We start from the raw sequence: 21,702 nt of genomic DNA on the forward strand, positions 1-21,702 counted from the left end.
ATATATATAGAGACCGTCTAAAATTATTTACCTTACTAAGCATGCTACATAATTATTCAATAAGTTTACAATATTTCTTGAATAAATATGAACACTCTTGAAAATTAAAAAAAGAAAGAAGTTAATAGGTATTATATATTTGGATCTATGGATAGCTCATTAATTATCAAATTCATCGTCAAATTAATGTAAGTTGATATTGGTTCTCATCATTAATAAATCATAAAAATATATACAAAATCATACCATGTAACATATATAATATATGTATCATGTAATTTTTGTCTAAAATACTTAAATTCTTCAACCAAAGGCCTCTGAACTAAATTAAGAATTGAATTGAAGTTCTAATTTATAATAGTGTGTGCCTATAAACTTATATAAAAGAATAAATATGGAAGTTAATCCTAAAAGGGGAAGCTAAAGGGTTTACATGCTTTAAACTAATTAAGGTCAACTTAGAAGAAAAGAAATAAGGTGGATTGGATAAAAAGATAACTTCTATCACTTTTTTCATAAGATATATTTTTTTTTGAAGGTCAGTCAGCAAAGCTGACGACGAAATATATTGATAAAAAGTTATTTACAAATTTTTTTGTTTAACGTCACTCACCCCTGTGGGAGAGACGACGAAATATATTCATAAGATATATTTAAAAGTAGAATAAAATAAAGGGATAAGAAGATAACTCTTATCCTTTTATTTTCACACTCTATATATCTTTAATTATTCAACCAAAGCAAATATGATGACATGCATGGGATAAAAATTCTTCTTCTATTTCTTCATTTAACTCCACTATCAAATATGACTTTGCATGTAAATTGTCACTGTATATATCACTAAAAGTCATAGTCACCAATATATTGAATGATACGTCTATTTGATATTTTAAAAATATAATATATCAAATAATTAAATTATAGGTGTGTGCTACATCATTTATATAAATTACATATTAAATTTGAGTCAATTTAAAAATTTAATGATTATATATATATAAAGGCATCAAACTCTAAAGGTTAAAATTTATATATTAATTGTTTTATAAAAGATAAAATTGACTTTTAAATTAACCCATAATTTTTACACATACTATTAAAATAATAATAATAATAATAATAATAATAATAATAATAATAATAAACATGTTTATATAGTTTTTTTATTTAATCAAATGACTGATCATACAAATTACTTTAATTTCAACAACCAACGTGTTGTATGTTGTAACACAGCTAATTATAAGAAATGAATAAACTGAACATGGGCTAATTTAAACTTCAAATTAAGAAATCAATGATCCCAGAGAGAAAGAGAGAAAGAGAGAGAACCTGAATTTCCTTGTTTGCTGGTTTTGAGACGAGAGAATCAATGCTTAGTTTTGCATGAATACGATGAATTACGAGTGGGGGAGAGTGAGGGAAAGGATGAGGGATAAATAATAGGAGCCAATGAGACACTGTTTTCAGATGATGAGGCTATAAGGTCCCACGATGATGCCACGTGGCAGATAAGGCCACACACCAGCAGCTCGATCGTAAGGTTGTGGAGCTTGGAAAGCGACTCGTTATATTGTGTTGTGTGTAATTTCCTACTAAGAGGAAATATATAGTTGCTCCCGCAGCCAACCACACTACCCATATCTAGAATTCACATCCTCTGAGATAACTCATATTTTGCGTGACTTTTCGGAAAATTTCAACCGTTCAATGACGTTCTGCACAAATCTCAAAGCTAAAATAACACTGGCCCCTGCGCTATCCCCGAATAACCACCGGACAGGTCGGTCACGCAAAAAATGAGGTATCTCAGAGGAAACGCACTCCAACCAAACTACCCATATCTTAGGAAGTATTCAAATCCCCTGTGGCGAGTACACACAGGTCCTTTCGTGTGGCACCACATTATACATTGAGTTCTCCAACCCGCCATACTAAATAAAGGTCAGGTTTCCGCTCAGAGTATCCACGTCCCAGAGAGGTCCTTCTCTTCATCTTTATTTCTTTTATTTATTTATTTTTATTTTTTATGAAATAGGTCGCTCTTCTCTTTTTATTAAAATGAAACCCGAATTGTCAAATTGGCTGTTAGTGAGATAGCTGAGGACTGGGGAAGTCTGTTTTTCTATGGGATAAAACTTAAAACCACTCCTAATCCAAAGGCACATAAACTGCCACGTCTCTACCTTTTCACAAGCTTATCAGTTGTCATTGGTCATTGTCCGGCCGATTTTTTTATTAATCGAAAATTAAAAAAAATATCGTGAAAGCAGATCATTTTTCTGTACAATCAACCGATTTTTTTTTTCTTACCACCCGTTAAAATCTGAATAATCAGATTTCAGATTCCGCTACAAATTCGGACTGAATTTGCGGACAGATCACTAACCCGTTCGCATATTGAGCCTGTGGACGGATCCACTCGCGTATTGGGCCTGCGCACGCATCTGTGTGCGTATTGAGTCGGCGCACCGACCCGTTCGCATCTCTAGTTGGCGAACTCTGTACGTGTCGAGTTCTGATTGACTTGGGGTTTAAGCGTGGGGTCCACTCCTGCTAAGGTACAAGTAGGGGTGATTAATGAGCGAGCATGAGCGAGTTAGGGTATGCTCATGCTCGCTCATTAAGTAAATGAGCGAGTTGTTAATGAGCGAGTTTAAATGAGCGGATAAATGAGCGAGTTGTAAATGAGCGAGCTTTTAATGAGCGAGTTATGAGCGGCTCACGAGTTATGACTTATGACTCATAACATAATTATATAATGTGCTCACGCATAACAAAATTTGTTAAAAGTCATCATAACAAAATCCAACAAATTGTCATAATTCATTTAAATGAGCGAGTTGTTATGACTATTACTTGTTTTGGACTTTAGGCGGAGGTTTTGGTTTTGCCGATTTACAAAAAAAAATGAATATGAAACTATGAATATTAGTATATTACACATGATTAAATATTACATTATGCTCACTATATTACACAAGATTAAATATGAAACTATGTTCACTATCTATCAATCTTAATGAGGCAAGCTTGATGTTACACATAATTACATAGGATTAAATGTGGCATGGATTAGATGTGACAAATTCTTAATGAGCGAGTTATGAGCGAGTTGGGACATGCTCATGCTCGCTCATTAAGTAAATGAGCGAGTTGTTAATGAGCGAGTTTAAATGAGCGGATAAATGAGCGAGTTTAGGCGAGCTTTTAATGAGCGAGTTATGAGCGGCTCACGAGTTATGAGCGATTTACTCACCCCTAGGTACAAGCTCCTCTTCAAATCCCCATGTTTTTTTGTGCACGTTACTTTGTTTGTCTGATTGGAGGCGAAAATAATCCAATGGTTGAGAACTTGAGATCTGCTAAGGTTCGCATCTTCAAACCAAATATCAACGGTTGAGATCTGAATAACATGTTCCTGTTGTTTCTTCGAATAAGAGTAGATTTATTTCCTGGAAAAAGAGGGTCACGGTGCACTAGAGATGCGAACGGGTCGGTGCGCCGACCCAGTACACGCACGGATGTATGCGTAGGCCCAATACGTGAGCAGATCGGTTCGCAGGCCCAATATGCGAACAGGTTGGCAATTCGTCCGCAGATTCAGTCCGAGTTCGTAGCGGAATCTTAAATCTGAATAAACGGGTGGTATTCATTTAATTATGATTTTTGAGAGTGGTAAGAAAAAAATTTCGGTACAATCAAAATCTAGGAAAAACAGGATAGTTTATTCCGTTTAGACACTGTAGTTGAATGAGATAAACCATCCTGTTTCGTTAATTTTGATCCTAATTAGTGATTTAACTTAAAAAAAATTAACCTGGACAACACAGACCATCCCATCCAACACTGTAGCAATTTTTTTTTTCCCATTCTCTAATATGAATTCAAACTTGAAAAAAAAAATATCGCTACAGTGCTGGACGAGATAATCTCTCCTCCAAAATTTTTTTGTGTGTACTTAGTGAGATTAGCGGAGCACTAATCTGGACGGAAAATTTTATACCGTCCGGAGGATGAGATAATTGATCTTGTTTTTCATATATTTTAATTTTTCAGCAAAACAATTTCTTTCGCTGTATATTTTTATTTTATTTTCAATTAATAAAAAAATCAGCATTGTCCGGTGTACATCAAACAATTCGTTGTTCGTTGTATAATAAGCTGTACAGATACTGATACATCAGGAATCTTAAACTATTCGGAACGGAAGCAGCTTGGGTCCGATGTCTATTGGATCCAAAGTGGTTCCAATGGGTTCGGTAACCGTCAGATCTGTTTTAAGATTCGCGTCCGCAATTTTGCATCAGCTTTAAAATCTGTATACACGAATCCTAAAGCAGATCCGACAGTTACCGAACCCATTGAAACCACTTTGGGTCCAATGGACATCGGACCCAAGCAGATCTCATTCGTAACATGTGATTTTTGTTGAGGAAAAGCCCTTAGGCAACTTAATTAACAACTTAAGAGTTGCTATATTATAGTGGTAATTGTAAAAACTGAAACCTATCCCAGTGCCAACATTGAAAGACATGTCTTCTAAAAACTGCTCCTAAGACATGCATAGTGCATACACATCTCCATACCAGTGTTGTAAATAAGGTACGTGGTCGTCGGACGGACAAGATACCACTAAGCAGGGGCGGAGCCAGACTTTTGAATTATGAGAGTCAAACGTGAATGAGAATCAATTTATAAAATATTTGTACTACGAATGGAGGTCAATTTTACAGTATCTATAATATTTTACTCTAAACTATATTGAATATCGTGTATAATTATAAATTTTTTTAAAAATAAATGAGAGTCAATTGACCCACATTACTTGACTGTGTCTCCGCCTCTGCCGCTAAGCGATAAATCGGAAACAATCGAAAATAATTGGTCATAATAAAAAATAATCGGCTGATTAGTCGGAGAAATTTATGACGGTTTAGTCACCGCCAACGACTAATTGGCCAATTAATCGGTCTAAACAGATGTTTTTTTACAACACTGCTTCATGCCAACAGTTTTATGTCCCTGTGCTACCAATTTGGAACATAGTTAGGCTGAATTCTCTTTGAAAATGTGCCCTTGTATACTGTCATCCTTCTGGCATGATGACTTACATATATCATGTATTTATACATGCCGGCATCGTTTGCTTTTATTTCCATTCGTATTTGAGTAAAAAATATATATATTTCAATGCTAATTTTTTTTTATTGCTCTCGTTCACAACAAACATTTAGCCCTTGCTCTGTTTATTGATTTCTTAGTGAGTGAGTCTATGGTACTATGCATATCACGGGTTGTTACCGTGCTACGGCTATATATTCGAGTTTTCAAATTCTAACGGTCGATCCGAACTGTTCATCTTGTTCTCCATATTAATGTGTTTGGAGACCAAATTTTACATTTTTTGAATTTTTTTATTTTTTTAGATATTTAGAAAATCACTTGATCTGAAAATTCTGGACCATCAAAAAACAGTGATTTTCAATAAATCTAAAAAATAGTAAAAATTATCCGATCGGTCATTTGATTAAAGTAAAAATTTTAATTATAATTATGTTTGTTAATATTATTATTATTATTTAAATAGTATGTGTATAAAATTAATTTGGCTTAATTTAAAAGTCAATTTATTTTTCATCAAATTAAACAATATGAAAATTTTATCATGAGTTTTGATGGTTTTTTCTACAGACAATCACTCAAATTTTAAATAGACTCTAATTTGATATGTGATTTATCTGAATGATGTAGACCATCCATATAATTTAATTATTTACTGTATAATATTTTAAAATATCAAGTAAATGTATCGCTAAATTTTTTATTTTGAAAAATGTATCGCTAAAATTATATGTACGTAAAAATTATTTGATATACCGGCGGCCATTACTAAGTAATATTTACATTGACAATCTATAATTCAGGGTTCAAATAATCCATTAATTTCTTCATGCTCCAATCATACTCAAATATCTTTATCTTCGATTTTAAAGTTCAAACAAAATATATAAACCTTTCAACATGATATCCACATTGAGCAAATTTTATAATTTTTTGAATTTTTTTTTTACTATTTTTCAGTTAGTTACAAAATCACTGTTTTTAGATGGTTCACAATTTTCTGAAAAATATTGATTTTGTGTCTATTTTAAAAAATAGTAAATTTTTTTCAAATAAAATATAAAATTTGATCTCTAAGTACATTTTATTATTGTAAATATCATGTTGAGCAGTTCAAATCTTTTGTTTGAACTTTAAAATCGAAGATATAGATATTGAAATATTAAAACACGAGACAATAGACTATTTGAGCCGTCCTCAATTCTATATACCTAGGTCATATTTGATGGATATGAATTTGCTGTTATTCTTAGAAGAATGCTATTCTTAGAAGAATAGCAGCTTGCTACTCTTCGTTTATGTGTCTATCTCTCTTTAAAAGAGGAGGAGATAGAGGGGGAAGAAAAAAGGTAGAGAGAGAAAGAAGAGAGAGATAGAGAGGCTAGCACGGAGAGCATCAAATTTGAATAACAGCAGATTTCGTTTCCATATTTGATAGTGGAGTTAGATAAAGAAATAGAGGGATAATTTTTCATCCCATGTCATTATATATTTGATTTGGTTAAAAGGATAAAGTGCAATAAAAAAAAAAGATAATTCTTATCATGACATTGACAAAAGATAACAATTATCTTCTTATCTCTTTATTATTCTACTTTTATATATATTTTATGAAAAATAGTGAGAAGAAGTTATATATATTTTTATAATTATCCAATCCACCTTATTATTTCCTAAGTTTGACCTTAATTAGTTTATTTTATCGCACTTCTTCGTTATAATTCTGTAATTTTATCAGAGCTACTCAAACAAAATCATGTAAAACATTTTGCTTCACCTTTTAAGATTAGCTTCCGTATTTATTTTTTATATAAGTTTATAGGCGCCCACAATTTTAAATTCAAACTCTAATTCAATTCTTAATTTAGAGAAGAGCGCGCGACCTCTTTTTTTTAAAAAATAATAGAAAAGAAGAGAAAGACGGAGAGAAGGATCTCTCTGGGACGTTGATACTCTAAACAGAAACCTCACCTTTATTTAGTGTGGCGGATTTTAGAACTCAATGAAATGGAATGCCACACAAAAGGACCTTTGTGTACTCGCCACAGGGAATTTGCATACTTCCTAAGATATGGGTGGTGTGGTTGGCTCAGGGAAAGATATATATTTTTTTTCTATATAAAATAATGAAAAAGAAGAGGGAAAAATAAAAATACTTGTGATTTTTTATTGGTAGAAAGACAAGTAGAAATTTTAACAATTTTAACAATTCAAAAGTTAGAATAGTAAGAATTTTTCTTTTTTCATTTTTTCTATTAAAATATAAAATGTTTAAAAAAAATAGATGAAATCCTTCTAATACATCTATTTACTAAAAACCTTTATATTTTAATAGAGAAATAAAAAAAGTGAAAAACAGATTTGAATAGGTACAAATTTTGCCGGTCTAAACTTTTACTAATTAAAATTAACGACATACACTCTTTCTATTTTTTTTTCTCTTCTTTTTTTAATATTTTATAGACAAAAAATTTTCCTCCGGAAGTAACTATAATTTCAGTTTATGCTATGTATAAAATATTATAAATAATAAATTGCAAGGTTAGTGTAAAAATATGAATCTAGTGCTTACATAATCAACGGATGTAGAATATAAGAAAAATTCGACATAATTTTTCCTTTGTTCTTCAAGTACGCGTAAGAATTACATTCGTTTGGACATGGAATAATTTGGGACTTAGGATGTGCTTGGCATATATATATGTATATTAGTTATCTGTAATTCTAAACTAATTTGGAACATTTTGTAATGATCAATTTCATTAAAATATATTTCAAATCTCTATAAATTAATACAAAGGATTTTCCCACTTGGTAGTTTTCAAATCCAGGAGCTCTCATGCCTGCATGAGAGCCATGTACGCCACTATCGGAAAACATAGATTTATGGTGCAATGCACCTCTTCGCTAATCATCTGAGAAGATCAAAACCTTCATTAGAGGTGTATGAAACTTTTACCTACTGCAATAACTCTCTGTTGCTTTTATTTGATTTAATGAAATTGTTGTTTGGCACATCGCCAACTAATCTTTATAAAAGAAAAGTAAAAAAAAAAAGAAATTACAATTCTCTGTTGCAAATAATTTGTTTTAGCTTAGATTGTTATATCTATACATTCTCTCTCCTGTTAGATACCATCTATTTATCTCTGCTATATGAGGATAAATGCCTTGCTCTGATAAATTAAGGACATTTCTTAACAAAACTAAATCTAAGGGAAAGCTCTTTACTGATTAATAAAGGTAATAGAAATTACAAACTTGTTTAACTGATAGGTGTCTTTTTAAGAAAATAAAAATAACAAATTTCTAAAATTGAAACAGTGTTCCTTTTGTTAGTTCAATTATGCATGGTGCCAATCAAATTTACAAAATGATTTTCTTTTTAGGCAACAAATAAATGATATAATTGTGCCTTCAATGATCAATGGTAGATGAATGAAACAATCAAGAAACTTTTCAAATAGTCAGAAAGAAAAGAAAAGAAATCCACAAGAAGGCTTTAATCATTCGGATTTGGTTTCTCGATGAACTTGACAGCACTGCCACCGGACTCCTTACATACCGGGTTCCATCCGACCAAGTAATGCTTCCAAATACATTGTCAGAGCTACGGTTTTCCACATTAAATGTTACGTTAAATTTCTTCTCTTCACCGGCATCGAATTTTAAACTATCAGGCTCCACCTTGACCCGAATACCAATAGGTTCCGCAACTGTTGCAGTGTATGTGCCTACGGGACCGACATTTTTAACCTTGCGGGTTACTGTAACTGAGCCTGCGCGGTTATAAATTGTAAATGAGGGGTAGTTGAAATCCTTAATATCTTGAGGGTTTGAAGGGCATTTATAACCCGGCTTGAATGTTTCTAGTTGGGTTGAGTTGTAGCGAAGAGAGCAAAGGAAGTTCAAATAATTGATCGTGTTGAGGTCGTAAATCAAACCCGGATCTGCTGCCGCATTTGGGTTTACATGGCCCGACCCGTAGCTGAATGGCGTGGCAGGTACAAAGGATGAGTTCAAGATAATCTTTCCCTGATTATCTTTGATTGATGCTGTAATTTTTTTATTGAAGAAAATAAAACTCTTATAAGTAATATAAATTGAAGCACCTCAAGGGAAAAAATAATCAATGTAATTTTTCAGTTAGCATAACAATTTCAGCAATGGGGAAAAACAGAACAGTAAAGTAGGGTTTTTACTTTTTAGCAGCAAGTTAACACATAATAAATTTGTAAAATATAAACTTGAACCATTGACTTACTTGAACAGAACTTAAGTTAACAGAACCATGTACTATTTCTGATGAGAATAATCCTTTGGTCTTTCAAACATTAACTCAGAACCTAAGATGAAATTATTTATTTCAAAGGAATTTTTTTTCAGAACTATGTTTTGAAATGGTAGATCCTACATTGCTTGGAGTGATCCATTTGGGGGGAAGGAATTTTCATGGTCTCAAAAATATTTTCAATTAACTCAGGAAAAAGGTAATTAAAAAGATATTGCTGATAGAACTTGAACATGATTCCTTTAACGGGTCTGAATTTTCTATGCCAAATCCAACTCGACCAGACTAATAGGTAATAACTCAATGAATTAACTCAGGACAGTCAAAAAGATATGGTGTTCAACTATTGTACTCATACTTATATTAAAAGTACCAGAATTTTTGTATTACCAGTGGTCATAATAGCTGATCGGATGGCTGCTGGGGACCAACGAGGGTAGAGAGTGTGGAGAAGACCAACAACCCCTGATATGTGGGGGCATGCCATCGATGTACCAGATGCATAGTTGAATTTTACACGGCGTTTATCGAAGTCCAGGCCAGTTGGTGAAGTTGCCCCAGTCCATGCTGCTATCACACTGACACCTGGGGCCGTTATATCAGGCTTCAAGATTCCGGGGGTAATTATATTTGGCCCTTGAGATGAAAATGAAGCCATATATGGTGCCGGCATTGTGTTGAGCACAGTTTCTGGTTTTGTTATATAACCAAGTACCACACTGTAATATAATTTAGTGAGCCTGATGTTAGCTTTAAAGTTATTTTATCCGTCCGTAAAAGCTTCTCTAGTTCAGTAAAAGAAAAATTAATACAAGATGGCATCTGAGCACTATACATAGTTTGTACTTACTGGAAAAACTTTATCTTGGTCCCCTAAAATCTTATTTTTCTAATTTTTAGCAGCAAGGTTTATAAGCTTTGTTCTATACCTCAAAGTACCAAGTAAAATCCAGTAGCATTCAACTTGTATGATATGTACAAACCTGTTTGATTTGAGGTAAGACAACAAAGTTTGACCGTCAGAGTAGGTGATTGCAATGGCTGGCAGGATGTGTTCCTCGGCTTCGATCTCATTGCCCATGCTGACAGTATTAATCAAGACCATACCTACTCCACCAGCTCGCAAAACAACAACTCCTTTCTCAACAACCAAAGTGTTTGATGTTGTGCAAACCACTATTGAACCCTTAACCTTTGCAGGATCCAACGAACCAAAGCGGCATAACCGACTGCCATATAATTTATACGTAGCAAAATGTTAATAGCAGATTTCCATACTGAGAAGAGCTGCAAGCTCAAGTTATATGTCAAGTTAACAAATGTCAAGATTGTGGTGCCACATAATATTTATCCTGATCTAATATTTGTTTCTATTTGCTTGATTTTGAATAAACCTTTGGCATACATGTTTGCTGATTTTGTGTGTTTCCTATGGGGAATGGTGCAATTGCTAATCAGTACCTTTGTTGGAAATTTTATGTAGCTTATATTAGTAACAAAATATTAATTATGGTAACAATAAAATGTATTACGCGTCATTTTCTTTTGAATGGGCTGCTCGAGCGTCAGTTGAGCTGATAATTGGGTATTTTCCTTGTGCTAGACTTGTCGATGAGAGGCTCACACCCTAATTTTTTTAAAAGGCATCCAGGTTAAGAGTTAACGGATGTTAAATTTGTTACAAGTAGGAAACCAAATTGAAGTAAATTTTCAAATAAACTGTTAACTGAAATGTCATGAAGTCAATTGATTTATTATCACAATGTATTAATTGTCTGTATTTAAAAACACACAATTAAGGACCAATACATATTTTTAACGGTAATTTAAAATTATGTTATTACCATTACTCCAAATCACATGTAGCTTAACTAGAATATCTATAATGATATTATAATCTGAAATTCTAAATAAATGTATTTCGAATTACCTTCAAGCTTGTGTTGCCAAAAGACACATAGGCAGGAAACTCCCGATCCATTGTGCTAGCTGCCACTGTGAATATCCATGGTGCCACGTTTGAAACCGTTCCAGGTGTAGGGCCCTCGTTACCGGCAGCGCAGATAACTTTTATGCCGTTCTTGACTGCATGAAATGATCCGATGGCTATCCCGTCTTCGAAATAATCCACCGGGACGTGCCCGCCCAAGGAGACAGACAGGACGTGAACGCCGTCAGAGATAGCTTCATCAAAAGCCGCAAGAATGTCTTCATCATAACATTCAGGCCAACATACCTATATTGGTAAGAGCAAACATAAGCATATATAGAAGCATCAGGAAGATATGCTTGTTTCAATTTTTTCTGGTATTTTATCTCTGTCCAAGTATGATGTGAACAATGAAACAAAACTAACAAACCTTGTAAGTTGCAACACGGGCATGGGGCGAACCCCCTTTAGCCGTGCCGTTGCCATAGCCAAAGAAGCTCACATTGGCCACAAATGTGCCACCAGCTGTTGAAAGAGTATGAGTCCCATGGCCATCATTGTCGCGAGGTGTCTTCGAAAATAGTATTTTCTTCTCATGTGCCTCATATCCTTTATAAAAGTATCTCGCACCAATCAACTTCCTGCAGAAAAGTATGTATCATAGCCCTCATCAAGGTTATACCATATATATACACAGCTTGCAAGCTGTTACATACACTGGTACAGGAACTAATACGGTCTTCAAATAATTCTTTTGCAAACGTCCTATTCAAATCCTGATTGAAACCTGATTTACACTCTAAAAGAATGATGTCATTGTAGCAAAATGTGCATGACAAAATTAGCCCCAGTTTTTTAAAACCGAATGAAAGATGTTGTGTTCTTGATGTTGATTCCTTTTTCTTTTCTTTCATTTGAACAGTTTGAGGGCATAGAAGTCTGTTTTACAGAACAAGATGCCAAGACAAAATGAGGAACAAAATGAGGAAATTTAAATGGATCCCCAAATACAAGAAACATAATTCATGGACAATTTGAATATTTTGAGAGAGAGAGAGAGAGAGACTTGTTGCAAGTGAAGGTGGCATCAGACTGATTCTGGCAAATTCCTTTCCACTGACTTGGGACAGCAGTCATTCCATCATCTGCAAAGCTTTCTGATTCTGGCCATACACCTACAAATATACCATTAATTGCACAAAAATTACAATGGTTCACCGATTTCCGAAGTTAGAAAAATGCTACAATTAATTAATAATTTAATATAGAAACTATTGTTGATGTAAAAGATAATATTATATATATCCACCATGAATTTCACCAAAATAAGGCACAACTTACAAATTGGCTACTTGTTATGCATTAAATGTACAACGTTAGCATTACATCATAATAATTGTACTATTTGAACATATTAACCTACTCATTAGTATCAAAAGATTACAAAGATTTAAAATTATGAAATTGTTGTTATTATCTTTCATGAGAAACAGACTATTTCCATTTGATAGCCAAAGTCAAAGGTCATCCCTTTTCTCCTCCTTTTGTAAGTAATTACTGTTGAGCATAGCATTATCCAATTATGTATAACATTGAGGAACAATTACACAAAAAAAGGAAAAAAAGAAAGAAAGATTGTAACTGATACCTGTATCAAGATTTCCAATAATAGTGTTATTACCATACCCTGCTTTGCTCCAGAGAGAATTTGAATTGACAGAACCATCACTTTCTAGACCAAGAAATTGCCATGATCTGGTACTATGAAGCTTGTATTTTCTGCTTGGAAACACTGATACCACCCCTGGTAACTCTGCAACATATTATACAACTCTATTGTTATTTTTTTGTTTATTTATTATCCTGTAATTACATTTCAATTGATTGTTGGGACTGCTTCAAAGAAATATGCAAGTTGACTTGAGATCTTCTATTGTGCTGTACGCCTGTACTGCTGTTACCTCAGTGCAGCACTCATCAGTTGGATAGTACCATCAAAATTCAATGGCTATAGTAAGCAATCATATGAGTTCAAAATTGTAAAGCATCTAAGCTTATGCAGGATATGCATTACCAGTGTAAGCCGAATCAGGGATTTTTTTTCATATTAATTATCTCAAAAATGATGAAATCTTCGATGAAAAGAATAACAAATTACTGAGAAGAAATGTAATTTGACAACCATGAAAAACTTAACAAATTAAACAGTTTAGTTATTAAAATGAAAGAACAAACGATGATGATGGAGAGATATACTTGATATCTTGTTTGCTGTTTCCTCATCAATTGTTGCAGCAAAGCCATTAATGTACTGTGTATACGAGTAAAATATTGAACTTTCTGCTGCTTTCAGGCTGCATAATAAAAATTTGCAAACATCAACAGCTAAATTAAGCAACCCATTTCTTAATATTAACAAAGATTATGCATATTTTTGTTGTTTAATTTTTTAATGTATAGATGTACTTACGTTCCCAAAATTGATCCCAAGAGCTTCAAGTGAGATTTGGCTACTGTGGCATATTGTAATGCCCGGTTGCTACCAGCAAGGAGACGCGGCGGTTCACCAAGATACACAATGTATGGCTACATCAGAAATTAAGATGAGAAATAAAATGGTTAAAGTTTGAAGATAATATAAAATTTTCTTTTGAATAATGGAGAGATTAATGAAGAAGGGGAGGCTTTAAAGTCTGTACCACTTTATCAGCAGCTATGGCATTTTCTTTCAAAAGGAAGAATGAGAGCAAAGCAAACCAGACAACTTTGTAATTCATCTCTCTCTCCATAAACCTTGATTGTGTGATTTAGTGAGGGAGCATTGAACAGGGCTGAAGAGCTCTGTTTTTATTACCTAGTATTGGGTGCAAAAATCTTATCTATTGAAATTTTCTCTCTCATTCTTGTTTGAAGGAGTATAGTAAGCCTATAGTACTTGAGGTCTCAACAGAAGAATTCGTTTAGTTAAACTAATTAGCTTAGTCAAAGTTAGTTAGCAAAGGTTGTTAGACTTTTCTGTTAAGAGAGGTTAGGTGCTGTAATCTTCTATATATACTTCCATATAAAAAGGGCACAACTTGTACATGAAATTCAATCAAGAATGAATAAAATTCTCTGTTTCATAAAATTTCTGTATATACTTCCCTATAAAAAGGGCACAGCTTGTACATGAAATTCAATCAAGAATGAATAAAATTCTCTGATTCATAAAATTTCCTTCTCTCTCTTTACAATTTTAGAGTATTATCCAACTACGAAAGTTGTATCTAAAAGTTATTTTTGCACTATTAATTAGTTCTAATTAGGAGAATTGGAAAATAGGAACCAATTCTCCTCCCAATTATTATTATTATGGAGAAAATGGCTGTTTTACTGTGAACAGTAAATAACAGTAAAAAATTTTAGACTGCCGGATAAGTGATTTTCAAAGTGGTTTAATAAATAGTAAAATTTTTTTAAAAAATATAAAATTTGGTCTCCAAGCACATTTCAATATGGAGATCGTGTTGAACGGTTCGGATCGGTTGTTTGGATTTTTAAAATGAAAATATAGTGCCATGGAGTAAAAACTTGTTTTACTCCATGGCTCATTTTAGCCCATCTATATATATATATATATATATATATACAGAGTAAGGCTACGCTACTTCGCGAATTAAATGGGTTGTTTTAATTCGCGTTCATATCTCTAGTTTCGAAGTCCAAATAGCCGATCCAAACCATTAGATGTTTAATCTATATTAAAATGTGCTTGGAGACCAAATTTTACATTTTTTGAAATTTTTTTACTATTTATTAAGATGGTTTGAAAATCGCTATTTTTTAATGGTGCAAAATTTTAATAAAAACAGCGATTTTCAAATCATCTTAATAAATATTAAAAAAATTCCAAAAAATGTAAAATTTGGTCTCCAAGCACATTTTAATATAGATTAAACATCTAACGGTTTGGATTGGCTATTTGGACTTTGAAACTAGAGATATGAGCGCGAATTAAAACATTCCGTTTAATTCGCGAAGTAGCGTAGCCTTACTCATACACATCTTGACACCATATTTTTATAAGGTATTTTTGTGATTTTAAAATCCAAACAGACGATCTGAACCGTTCAACATGATCTCCATATTAATATGTGCTTGGAGACCAAATTTTACATTTTTTGGATTTGTTTTTAGTATTTATTAACATGTGTACAAAATTGTTGTTTTCATGCAATTTTGGACCATTGAAAAACAACAATTTTAAAAAATTCTAAATAAATAGTAATAAATTTTCAAAAAATATAAAATTTGGTCTCCAAGTACATTTTAATATGGACATCATGTTGAACGGTTCGGATCGACTATTTGAATTTTAAAATTGCAAAAATGACTTATAAAAATATGATGTCAAGATGTGTCACCATAAAATGGTGTAATTAGATCCCTCCTCATATATATATAGAGTAAGGCTACCATGCTTTGCAAATTAAAGTGGGTATTTTAATTTGCGCTCATATCTCTAGTTTCAAAGTTCAAAACATCGATCCGAACTGTTCAAGTTGATATCCATATTAAATTGTGCTTGGAGATCAAATTTTATATTTTTTGGAAATTTTTTACTATTTTTTTTAGAATTTTTCAAAATCAGTGTTTTCAGAAAATTCTGGACCATCAAAAACAGTGATTTTTAAAAAATTCTACAAAAATAGTAAAAAATTTCCAAAAAAAATATAAACTTTAGTCTCCAAGCACAATTTAATATGGATATCAACTTGAATGGTTCTGATCGACGTTTTGAACTTTGAAACTAGATATATGAGCGCAAATTATAACACCCACTTTAATTTGCAAAGCATGGTAGCTCTCTCTCTCTCTCTATATATATAGAGAAAGAGAGAGACTAATATGCATTCGTATGCATATGGACCGAAATACATACGGTTCAAAATTGAAATTTCAAAATCTAAAAAGTCGATCTGAACCGTTCATCTTGTTCTCCATATTAATATTGGTTGGAGACCAAATTTTACATTTTTCTGACTTTTTTTTACTATTTATTAAGCCACTTTGAAAATTGTTGATCCAACGGGTTTCTGATTTTACGGTTTGGATCAACAATTTTCAAAGTGGCTTAATAAATAGTAAAAAAATTTCAAAAAATGTAAAATTTGGTCTCGTAGCACATTTTAATATGGAGATCACATCTAACGGTTTGGATCGATCATTTAAACTTTAAAAATCAGAAAATGACTTGGCCGGTTGCACGGAAGGCTAAGAACAATCGATTGTTTATTAGCCTACCCCCTCTCTCTCTCTCTCTCTTTATATATATATATATATATATATATATATCAACCGCTTAATATATTTTTTGACATGCCAATAAATAACAACAAATTAAAAATGATATGACAAAATGGGGAATCACATATTAAAACATTATATATTTTAAATTAGCATGTGACCAGTTTTGATCAAATTACATACTAATTAAAACCTAGCTCTTAATTCAACCGGTACCGGTTTGATAGGTACAAGTTCATCAGGAAGGAACTTATAAAAATCTTGCAATAAATTATCATGACCGTCAAATAAATCCTCCATTTTGTTCTTCACCTCATGCGCACATATTCTGAAAATTAAAAAGCATTAATTAATTGCATTAAAGTCTCTATCGGACAAAATAATAATTAAATTTATAAAAATAAAAAGCGAGAAATTAAGGAATAAAAACATACTTAGACTTTTTGAAATTCATCATAATATCAAGGAATTTTGTATATAAGTCCGGTGTTTGGTGAAATCTTTTTTTAACTTTTGTCATGTACTCCAGTGCATCATTCTTGATTTCCCTCCTACATTTTTCTCTAATTAATTAGAATGAATAAAGCATAAGTATTCTGGTGCATCTTAATTTGTATCCAATCTTAATAAATATGAAAACATGAGATATATAATTGAACTCCAACAAAAAGTACAATAATAAATTAATTACCGATCATATTGATTAGGGCCCATAACGAGTACACACTAATCTCAAAGCAAACGTCAAAGTAAAGTTGAATGCGGAAAAATTGATTGAGAGAGGGAGATAAAGAGAGAGAGAGAAAGGAGCTTTAGGATGACAATGGAAGAGAGAAGAAGAAGAAGAGAAAATAAACTGTTGAGAGGAGGTGAGAGGTATTTTAATATAACTGCGTTTTTTGTGGTTACTAAATTTGAATTACCGAATTTAAAATCCGTACAAAATTAGATTTTCACCACTTTATATGTAAAATTAAAATTTCTCTAATTTTAAAAATATTATATAGTAATAGAGGATGAAAGGATTTGTTGTTTCAAACAATTAGCCAACCAACATATAAATCCCTTTCTAATTTTAAAAATATTATATAGTAATAGAGGATGAAAGGATTTGTTGTTTCAAACAATTAGCCAACCAACATATAAATCCCTTTCTAATTTGGTTGTTGTGCGAATGAAATAGAAAGCCTTTAATTAATTCTCATATATTTGTGTCGGAATTAATCGATCATCCATTTTTGGAATCGAATTCTCTATCCACATATGACATCCATCTTTAATCTCATTAATAAGAATCTTTTTATTAATTAATTGATTGATCTTTTTGTTCAAACTAACTAATTAATGAGGATATTTTCTTTTCTTCATTTCTTCACATTCCATTTCAAATTTAATTACAAAAAAACAACATTAGTTTATCGTATGTGGGGCTTGAAAATTACAAAAAAAATCACGAGCAAGATGAAATAAATTAGATTGACTTTTTTTTTTTGTCATAATAATCTCTCAGAGTTCATTATTATGAATCTATTCGGTTCATTTATATTAATTAGACGAAATAGATTGGATTTAGGGGTCATTGGGTCCGGTTTATTTGGTTTTGAATCGAACCGAATTAGTTTGGATCAAATGGTTCGGTTTAATGGTTCGGTTCGGTTTGAAAATTTTTAAAATTGAAATAACCAAACCAACCAAACTTTTATATATTATGAATTCAGTCCGGACTGCTCCGGTTTATTTCTTAATCAATTGCTTAAATACTTCGGTTTATTTCTTAATATCTTAGCTTATTTCTTAAACGTGGTTTATTTCTTAATATACTTCAGTTTATTATAAATCAATTACTTTAAATAAAAAATTTAATATATTTCGGTTTGAACTGAACAAACCGAAATAAAACTTTGGTTCAGTTGCATTACTGAATCTGTTCAGTTCAGTTCAAATTTTGAAACCGAATTATAACTTTGGTTTGCCTAGTTAGGTTTGATTTGAACCGAACTGAATCGATGAACACCCCTAATTGGATTGAAAAAAAAAAATCCAGTCTTTCTAAGTGCAGGATATTTTATTCTTAAATCGCCTACCAACCCAATTCACTATGTTGTTTAGTATTTTCTTTTATAAACTAGTAAGTGCCGGCCACGCGTTGCCGTGAGAAATAGAAGTATGTGTTGATTACTTTCTTTAAATGTGATTAATTTAAGGATTGATTTCATAATCATGTATTAGTCAATTACACAAATAGTTTGCTGATGAATCTTTTTTGAGATGAAAATCAATTACACAAATAATTACATGAATAGTTTGCTGATGTACATATTCATCTTTTTATTGTGTTTGTTATGAACCTTTTACTAAAAATGTTCCCAATTCGGTTGATCTAGTGTTAAGATTGGAGTAAGAAGCAAATTTCAAGTTTAATCTAGTGTTATCTCCAAAGAAAAGGAATGGTGCACCAGTTTCTGCCTTTTACATTGGTAATAAAAACTGATCAAATAATTGCAAAATATCAAGTATAAAGCCAAAATATTAAAAATAGTTATGTATACACCGAGTTACAAATAATAAATAGTTTTCTTTTGCAGTGTCATGTTTAATAGCAGATACCTTGATAATATCAGACAATTCAGCAAATTAACAAGCATAGTAGAAGAGTAATAAAAGCTAAGTTATAGTAACAATAATTTCTTGGATCAGATAGGACCCAAAACTATTTCTGTCAACACTCAGAATAGCCCCAGCTGCTTTAGTGGGTTTGTACCGGGTCTGAAACCCGTTCCGATTCCCTCTTGGCAATCCAGTGGACTGGTCTCACCAACTAAACTGGCTATATGCTCGGGGGCTGTTCTCAGCATCTCGAGATCTCTCGTGAATAATCAATTTCTACAGTTCTCCATCTGATAATGAAAGAAGTTAATATATATAATCTTGTAATATTTCAAAGAGTGAGGCTATGGGTACTATGCATAGCACAGATTGGTCCATACTACAAAACAATATCACAATTTTCAAAGTGCAAACAATCTATCTGAACAATCTTCTCTAAGCTTCGTGAGGTAAATATCTAATTGACGAAATTATGATGGGTATATATCTAAATTTCTCTTTAAACAATTATATAGATATCTCTATCAGAAAAATTAAACTTCCTACATCTATGCTTACAAAAGAGTTAAATTTGTCAACAGCAGCATGTGCCTCCTCCGAAAACTTTGACATACACCATCAATGCGCTATCCTGATGGCAGGAACATAAGAAGATTTTTATCTCGTTTTAATCTCAAAAACTATATACAATACATTAAATTTTACCTTAATTTTTTAATGGAAAAGGAAAATAGACACAGACCTTGAGATCTTGCAGGCCTTTTGGAATTCCAAAAAACCCAATCCATGAATATTGATTCTTCCCCTTTCTTACAAGAACCTAAAAGAAAACAATTACAGTTGTAAATCGCAAACACAAACCTGGAATTTCTTGTTTCACATATAGAACCCTGCAATTTGTAATTTTACATATCTTCTCTATACATTTTTTTTAAGGAAAAATTGGCTTATCGCATACCGTGAAATGGGTAACTAAAGACCGGTACCAAGGTCTTCGACCTTACCTCCTGGTCATGCTTCCAATCCACGAGCACAAGCGACACCGAGGCACACAAGCAAAAAAAAACTTGAGTGTTGAGCGACTCAAAAACCAAGGGCCGAGGAGGCGGAGGCCAGAGATGCGGATCGCGGAGGGCACCGTGCGCGGCGCATCTGGGGGGCTGGTCGCTTCGCTGTCTCGCTGGTGGGGTTTAGGTTAGGGTTAGTAACTTAGGTTAGAGAACGCAGAGATGGGATCACTTAGAGCAAAGGAAAGAAAAGGAAGAAAGGCGGAGATGGGATCGCTGTCTCGTGACTGAGGAGATGAAGAGAGAAAAGGAAAGAGAGAGAGGATCCCAAGAGAGAAAAGAGGAAGGAGATGAGACGGAGGGAGAGAGAAGTGGATCCGCTTTTCTGCCAATGACTGAGGGAGAAAGAAAAATCCGTGTGGTTTTGTATGTAGCGGGTTAGTTAATAATTAATTTCAGGGGTAAATTTCGCTGGAGGTCACTAAACTTTGTTATTTGTCACGAATTGGTCACTCAAGTTTGATTTGTCCCTTTTAAGTCACTAAACTTTGTTATTTGTCCCAATCAAGTCCCTCTATAATTTTCCATTCAAAAATTTAACGGAATATTCCTATTCCGTCCAAAAAATTAACGGAATATTCATATTCCGTCCAAAAAATTAACGGAATATACTCATTCCCTCCAAAATATTAACGGAATTAGCATATTCCATCCAAAATACTAACGGAATTAGCATATTCCGTTAAAATTTTGGATGGAAAAAATAGAGGGACTTGATTGGGACAAATAACAGAGTCGAGTGACTCAAAAGGGACAAATCAAATTTGAGTGACCAATTCGTGACAAATAACAAAGTTTAGTGACCTACAGCGAAATTTACCCTTAATTTCAGACTTATGCACAAACTTATACATAAAATACATACATAACATCTCATATTCAACACAATAGTTTAGAATGATTAGATCTGTAGGATGAAAGGCTGAGATTGTCTCTGGACAAATACACCATTAAGTCCTCTTTATCTCAACGTGCTATTGCAGGAGTTATGATATCAAATTTGTACACAATTCAAATTTACAGAATATACATTTGACAAAAAAAAAATCATACAAAATTCACACTTGAATTTATGCATAGCGTAATATTGTTATCTTATGAACTTTGATGTATCTAGCAATAGGCTGAATAGATCTTTATTATTAAAAAAAAATCAGTGTTTCATTGTAAATTGTTATTAAACAAATCAATGTCCGTTTTAAATCTGAAATGAAATGTGAATAAAAAAAAAAAATCAGTGTTTCATTGTGAATTATTATTAAACAAATCAATGTCCGTTACAAATCTGAAATGGAATGCATGTGAAGAGATGAAGGAAAGAGGAAATAAGAAAGAAAAAAAATCCTCATTTATTAATTAATTTGGAAAAATGTTATTTTTTAATTCATCCATAA

The 21,702-nt window shown here is 32.5% G+C and overlaps 1 protein-coding gene and 1 long non-coding RNA gene across 3 annotated transcripts; both read right to left on the reverse strand.

The window, feature by feature from the left end:
* Positions 1-8,453: 8,453 nt before the first annotated feature.
* On the reverse strand, positions 8,454-14,151 carry LOC144549681 (subtilisin-like protease SBT5.4). Its single transcript, XM_078298456.1, has 11 exons — positions 14,048-14,151; positions 13,819-13,934; positions 13,605-13,702; positions 12,997-13,161; positions 12,415-12,523; positions 11,779-11,989; positions 11,349-11,654; positions 10,951-11,045; positions 10,402-10,647; positions 9,809-10,137; positions 8,454-9,182 (listed from the first exon to the last, which is right to left on the reverse strand). Exons 1-11 carry the CDS (start codon positions 14,135-14,137, stop codon positions 8,587-8,589), a joined length of 2,361 nt encoding a protein of 786 aa, XP_078154582.1. The 5' UTR covers positions 14,138-14,151; the 3' UTR covers positions 8,454-8,586.
* Positions 14,152-19,163: 5,012 nt separating this feature from the next.
* Positions 19,164-21,432, reverse strand: LOC144549682 (uncharacterized). Of its 2 annotated transcripts, none has more exons than XR_013509763.1 (4): positions 20,246-21,432; positions 19,984-20,061; positions 19,800-19,872; positions 19,164-19,531 (listed from the first exon to the last, which is right to left on the reverse strand). It is a non-coding gene; the product is annotated as an uncharacterized LOC144549682 (long non-coding RNA). The 2 variants fall into 2 exon arrangements; XR_013509762.1 differs by having other exon boundaries at positions 20,200-21,430.
* Positions 21,433-21,702: the final 270 nt, after the last annotated feature.

Source organism: Carex rostrata, chromosome 35, assembly GCF_964058835.1.
Source record: "Carex rostrata chromosome 35, lpCarRost1.2, whole genome shotgun sequence".
In the NCBI taxonomy this organism is placed as follows: Eukaryota; Viridiplantae; Streptophyta; class Magnoliopsida; order Poales; family Cyperaceae; genus Carex; species Carex rostrata.

Excerpts from the sequence above, each read along its gene's own strand:
- LOC144549681 (XM_078298456.1), bottom strand. The coding sequence starts at position 14,137 with ATGGAGAGAGAGATGAATTACAAAGTTGTCTGGTTTGCTTTGCTCTCA. Across the intron at positions 13,162-13,604 it reads AACAGCAAACAAGATATCAA|AGTTACCAGGGGTGGTATCA; the intron begins GTATATCTCTCC and ends AATATGTTGCAG. Across the intron at positions 10,138-10,401 it reads TCTTACCTCAAATCAAACAG|TGTGGTACTTGGTTATATAA; the intron begins GTTTGTACATAT and ends ATTATATTACAG.